Consider the following 6,396-nt stretch of genomic DNA (forward strand, 5'->3'; position numbering starts at 1 on the left):
ATCTTCATCCCCAAAACAAACGGCAATATTAATTCTCCGAGACTTCAAATTGAGCTCTTCATTTCATTCATCACATTAAATTGAATTAATATTTTATATTATACGCTAATATTTTGAGACAAATTGTTGTGCCCCTAAAGTTATATAAAAATATTAATTATACATATGTATTTAAATATTAAGAAAATTCAGGCCAGCTTTGAATTTTTCAAAATCATGAACAGCTCAAAAGGCATGAAAGCCAATAGTTTTGGTGAAATACCGACCAAAATTTTGGACCCAAATTTGTGGTGTCTACTGGCTCAGTTTGATGGGCTAAACTGTGATGGCTTATTATTCAAGTCACCTTCAGCTGGTAAAATCCATTAACATACACTTGTGTGAGTTTATTGATGTAATTGGACGACGTGTTAATTTACAAACGAATGTTCAAAACCCTGTTAAAAAACGTGCTTATATTTAATGTTGGGAGAATTACAATCAAGTCTCATAGAAGAGAAATAATTACCAAAAGGTCACAATAATAACCTTAACAGCCTATAATAATAAGTCCTATAGTAAGAATGATAACCTCTGACTTATTTTTTAATTGTTTTCTTCGCTTGAGATCTTATTATAATTCTCTTTTTAATATTTTTTTGAGCAAAATTCTCTTTTTAATATTTAATAGTACTGATTTCAATAACAGAATACGCTAGTTTAAAAGGAGTATTTTATTTTTATACATTTATAATTTTTTAAAAAAATATAAAAAATAAAAAACTAATTTAAGTGTGTCTTGAGGCATGAATTAAGTCTGGGGGACGCAGAATTTTTTTTTTTCGTGATAGATAAATATCCGTCAAATTTTCAATAAGTTTATATCGAAGAATTTTTTTATGAGGAATTTGATTTTTATCACCCACAGCCAGAGGAGACCACAATTTTGAGGTGCCAAAAAATTAAAATAAGGAACAATAAAGATAAGACATCTCGCAGGGAGAGCTCGTGGTGGCCACACACCCAATCCGAGGGCTCACATTGTTTTTGGGTAACAATCCAAGGGTTCACATTGTCTGGACAGAAATAGCCACAAAGAACCACAATAACACCACGCACGACCCTCACCACTGAAATCACACCATTTCCATTTCCAATCTCCACAACTCAGAAACACACAAAAAAAAATGGCTTCTGTGATTATGTCGTTCGCTCCTCCAACCACAAGAGTCTTCGCCGCGACGGCAGCAAAGGGCGCCGGAGGAAGCAAGGAGGAGAAAGGCTTTCTGGATTGGATTCTTGGAGGGTTGCAGAAGGAAGATCAGTTCTACGAGACCGATCCTATCCTGCAGAAAGTGGAGGACAAGGCCGGCGACGGAAGAGGCACGGCCAGCGGAAGAGGAACCACCGGTGGCCGGAAGAACTCCGTGGCGGTGCCACAGAAGAAGAAGAATGGTGGATTCGGAGGGCTTTTTGCCAAGAATTGAAACATACTCTCGCAAGTACCTCATTCACATAATACATAAAAGCATGCATTGTTGATTGCTGTTCCGTGTTAGTATTTTGCTTCGATCTTTTGATTATAAAGGAACCCTAATTTGTAGCTACTGTTCTCTGCAATTGTGATTCGTATTACACACTGCTAAATGCTCTGCTCATCAATCACAATGTAAATTATGAGTCGCGTTTTCGGAATGGTGTTCGGATTCATCACTCCTTGACTCTATTCTGCATATACTGATATACTCTTCTTCTGCCTTGTGGCTGGTATTAATTTATTTTTTAAAAAAAATATTGAACTTTCACCAAAATATATATATATATATATATTGAACTTGTGAAGTTTTCATTTCTTTATGCGGATTTTCTTTTTTTCTTTTTTAAATTATACTTTACAATGAGGTTCAGTATTATGGCAAAACCTTATTATCCACTTAATTTTATGTACTGTAAGTATGTGCTGGGTTCTGATTAAATAAAGACGAGTGGAATTTTTAACTATATTATTTATTTTATAATAAATTTCCTATTTGTTAATATTGTTAACACTTTAAAATTCAAGTGTTATAATTTGTTTGGATAGAAGCATATAAGTTAAGTATCTAAGTCTTCTATTTAGTTTTCTCTTCAGCCAAATTGCCAGACTTTTTTAATATTTTGAATAATGGATAAATTCTGTTTTGCCTTTAAAATTTAATAAACTACTCTTGAATTTTTAAATCTGTGCATATACCGTTAATTTTATTATTGCGGATTAAAAAGATGTTCTGAAAATTTTGCACCTATACGATCCAGCCTGGAATCTTATGTGATTTTTGAAATTTAGTTAATATGCAAAAAAAAAGAAGGTATTATATTCCTGTAGTTTGATATTGGAGGAGTTGATATTACCAAGAGATCTGAAAAAAGATATCTATCTTTGTCGGTCTAAAAGTTTAGGTAAACTGTTTCCCTCCACTCAACAAAAAAGTTTAGTTTAAGAAAATTTTATAACAAATTTTTACATCAGAGAGATTATTTTGACATGATTGATTGTATGCTATCTTCTTCTGTCTCTCTCGTGTAAAAGTATAACCTGTAAGGAATTGGTTTAATTTTAAATATAAGATTTTAATTTATTTTGTTTTTTATATATATAATTTTTTTTCCTAAATCATATATCCCTATTAATTGTACATGTTTAATAAATTCGTATTTAGATGTAGTTTTAATGCAAATTATTTAAAAAGGTATTTTAAAAAATTTAATCTATATTTTTAATAAATAAATAGTTTAATTAATTTTTTAATCTATCCAAATTAATTAAATTACATGTTATATTAAAGACATGAGGCAGGATAATTTAGTCGTTATTTAATGCAAACCCACTTCTCAAATTGGGTCCATCTCTCAGTTTTATATGATTGGATGTTTATCCTAAACTGGGGCCACGCCTTATTATGTTGTCTAATAATTGGGCCGCTGTGTCCATAGACTGGGTCTTGGCTAATGAGTAGTGAGCCACATTTTTCATAGTCCATAAATAATATGATTGGTTAAAATTTTTACACTTCGTATTGACATTCAGAGCTGAACCTTAAAAGTAGAAAATAATCGCCAAAGAGAAACATCCAATTGCATGTGATAACACATAATCATAATGCTGCGGTTAAGTCTGTTCTGTTCTGTTCAACTTTTGCCTTAGAGATCTGATAAGATACAACCAATTTATAAAACGCATCTCACTAATAATATATATATTTTAATTTAAATTGAAGAGAGTGGATTAATGATTTTGAGATCCGTTGGCTATCAGGCCATCACCATTCGAAATTTGAAGGAAAAAGAACAAAAAGGTTAACGATCAAGAAATTAGAGAAAAAAATTGCAGTTATGTGACTTGTCATATACAAATCATCCTCAAGCCAGATTTTATTTTCATGTTTCATAGTACTAAATGTAGTACTTAATTTATTTTATATTTGGGATGGAAGGTAGTACTTAATTTAAACTACAAACTACATCCCGGAGATACTACTTAATTAGCTTATGGGTCCTTGTAATTAACAAACACATTGATTCACTGTGTCAGGTAGTCAGGTACTTCCAACTGGTTATCGATATTATTAATATTTCTGTCTGACAGATTGAAGTTTGCTGTAAGGTACTTTTATTTTGTTTTCCCACTTCTCAATTTCAACTTTTGACTAAAACAAAACTATGTTTTAAAAATACTTTACGGTATATAAAATAAATATGTGAAGGAATTTGTCTCGATTTGCAGAAAAGTGTTTCTGAGAAGTGCTTTTGGGTTACCCAAACACCTTAATATATGTCAATTAACTAGTCCCATAACTTCTATCACTTAATACAATCTCAATTTCAAATTACTGCTGGTATTTTTTATAAGATATTATCTCCGGTCTTAATTATAAGGTTTGTTTATAGACTACAAACGAGGTCTTATAATTAGAACCACAGGTAATATAAATAACCAAATTATGTAAATCAAAATGTTGATGGAAATTATTTAAATACAATAAATATGTAAAAAAATGTAACTTATTTTTTAAAAACACCCTCATTTATGGAGGAAAAAAAATGAGTGAGTAGATAATTAATACAGTAAGATTAACTAACAATTAATGGGGATAAAAATAAAAATTAAAAATTTCAAACAAGCCGTTAGTATCACTTGTTAATAAAATCATATGGTATTTTGTAAGACAGGAGTGGCACAGAGTGAACTTTATTTAGAGGACAAGAGGAGCAGAAGAAGCAGAGTAGGTTGCACCCAACATTTGAATTGAATGACATTAAAAAACAACGTGGTTACTGAATTTTTATCAGTTACCTTTGGGATGCTAAAAGTTTGGGGGAGCCGTTTCAATTTACAATAATTTTAATTAAATTAATCATTGTCTTTGATTTTTTCCCCTTAATGTACCCCTATCCTATTACATAATTACATACTCATCAGTTAAAAAAGTCAGCTTCAGATTCTATACTGTTCAAAGAGTTTCAATCTTCTTCTCTTGTTTAAGATCTCATCCGCCCATTTTATATGTTCTAAGAGAAAGTGGAATGACATTTACATAGAATGGATTTCTGTTTAAAGTTTTGAACAGAACGAGACTGAAACCACCTGGATTCTATAAAATCAAAGTGAGGTAGCCGGAAGGAAGGCAGAAAATGAAAACAAGAAGAAACCCTGATGTGTTGTCTCATAATCCAATTATTTTTTGCTGAAATCGCAAATGCAAACCCTTAGAATCTCAGCAAAGCAGCATCCCAGTAAAAGTAAACTCAGCTTATAGAAGATAAAATAGATCAAGTTAATTTGATCGTTAACGAGTCTAAGAATCTATACTAAACAGAGTAGCCTTCTGGATGGTAGCTTCTAAGCTTGCCGTTTTTGCAGACCTGAACACATTCAAAGGAAGTTTATAATGTTCCCAAAATGGATCATTATTGAGTAGTCAGAGAGTTGGCTGTGGAGTTTGATCTTGAAAAGGAGGAATGAATGAACTCAATACAGTCCTCCACTGCATCAGACCTGTAAGAATCCACAAAGCCTCCATTACCTGTTCTTGAATCTGATCTTCCCAAGGAAGGAGATGGATTTTGTGGCAAGTTACTTCTTCTTGTTCTTCTTCTCGTTCTTCTTCTTCTTCTCTCTTCAGACACAAATCTTATAGCTCTGGCCATTCTCTCTGCAAGATGTTTCAGAAACTCCATAGCTGAAAACTCAGACTTATCTGGGATGAACCCGAAGGTGCAGCTTCTCATGTACCTGCTCGAGGCTGAATTTTTACTTCCAGAAGTGTACTTCTGAGACCATGAGAAGCTTGTTTGGCGATTGAAGGATCCTCTTTGGTTCATTGTGTTGTTACTGCTTAGTGAAACAGAGGAGGAATAGAAGGTGTTTTTATGTCGTGACGTGGTTGTGAACAGAGAAGAAAGTGTAGGTGAGACCCAGAAGCAGAGTTTGGTGGAGGAATATCGCAATTATGCAGTGAGAGGTTCTTTGTTTTAAAAAAAAAAAATTATAATAAAATATTCAAAAGCCTTCATCAAGCCATTTACATTCTTCAGTTCCAAGTGATAAGAAAAAGCGGTCAAAAATTCTACTACCGGATAAAAATCGGGTAAAAAAAATCCACTCTTGTCCATTAGCTGTAAGTTCAATGTTAATTACCTGTGTTTCACAGTCAAATACAATGGAATTTTTTTTTGGAAAGGACAGGGAAGTGGGTTAAGGCGGTGGGAAAAAGAGGTTGGATGGGTAAAAAGGGGAAGGAAGATACAAATGTTTAGTGTAACACTTTTCCATTGTTTGTTTACTTTTCTGATTCATTGCAATGCCACATGCTCACCCTTTTGTGCTTTTGCAGGTAGTGGGAAGAGGCATATTAAGTTAATTACTATCTAAGAAACCCCCCTTTTATTCCATTAATTAAATTTAAAAAAAATGTATGTGAGGGAGATGTGTGTGTGTGTGTGGGTGACCCACTCATAATTCAACAAGGGACCAGAAAACTGCCAATGGTTTCGCCGTTATTTGGAGGAAAGCAAAACCATGAGTACTACTAACTTTTTTTTTTTTTTTGGTGAAAATACTACTGACTACTTTGTTGCAATGATTACTTTATCTTTTTAAATCTCACTTCACATTTTGATTCTTTTGTTTGACATTAAAAGCCCCGGTATCGACTGATATATACTTGGTTCATCATATTAACACATTTTTTTTTTGGTAAATAAGTATATTTTTGCATTTTAACCTCAAAGATATTGTATCGACATCACAAAAACGCATGCAAGTTAGAGAGGAAATGGTATTTATAATAGTGCCTAAGAACCTACTTTTAAGAGAGGAAAAATAGCACGTATACTAATCATATAGATATATAGATTTTCATAGTAATGTACAAATTA

At 32.6% G+C, this 6,396-nt stretch overlaps 2 protein-coding genes across 2 annotated transcripts; one reads left to right on the plus strand and one right to left on the minus strand.

Annotated features, from left to right (window-relative positions):
* Positions 1–1,058: 1,058 nt before the first annotated feature.
* On the plus strand, positions 1,059–1,736 carry LOC114728709 (uncharacterized). The gene has a single exon (XM_028915641.1). It carries the CDS (start codon positions 1,167–1,169, stop codon positions 1,464–1,466), a length of 300 nt encoding a protein of 99 aa, XP_028771474.1. The 5' UTR covers positions 1,059–1,166; the 3' UTR covers positions 1,467–1,736.
* Positions 1,737–4,926: 3,190 nt separating this feature from the next.
* LOC114728692 (josephin-like protein) lies at positions 4,927–5,340 on the minus strand. The gene has a single exon (XM_028915629.1). It carries the CDS (start codon positions 5,338–5,340, stop codon positions 4,927–4,929), a length of 414 nt encoding a protein of 137 aa, XP_028771462.1.
* Positions 5,341–6,396: the final 1,056 nt, after the last annotated feature.

Source organism: Neltuma alba, unplaced genomic scaffold (assembly GCF_004799145.2).
Source record: "Neltuma alba isolate B1F8T4 unplaced genomic scaffold, ASM479914v2 tig00012565_pilon, whole genome shotgun sequence".
NCBI lineage: Eukaryota > Viridiplantae > Streptophyta > Magnoliopsida > Fabales > Fabaceae > Neltuma > Neltuma alba.

What these genes read in the sequence shown, in the direction of transcription:
- LOC114728709 (XM_028915641.1), top strand. Translation starts at nt 1,167, where the DNA reads ATGGCTTCTGTGATTATGTCGTTCGCTCCTCCAACCACAAGAGTCTTC.
- LOC114728692 (XM_028915629.1), bottom strand. Translation starts at nt 5,340, where the DNA reads ATGAACCAAAGAGGATCCTTCAATCGCCAAACAAGCTTCTCATGGTCT.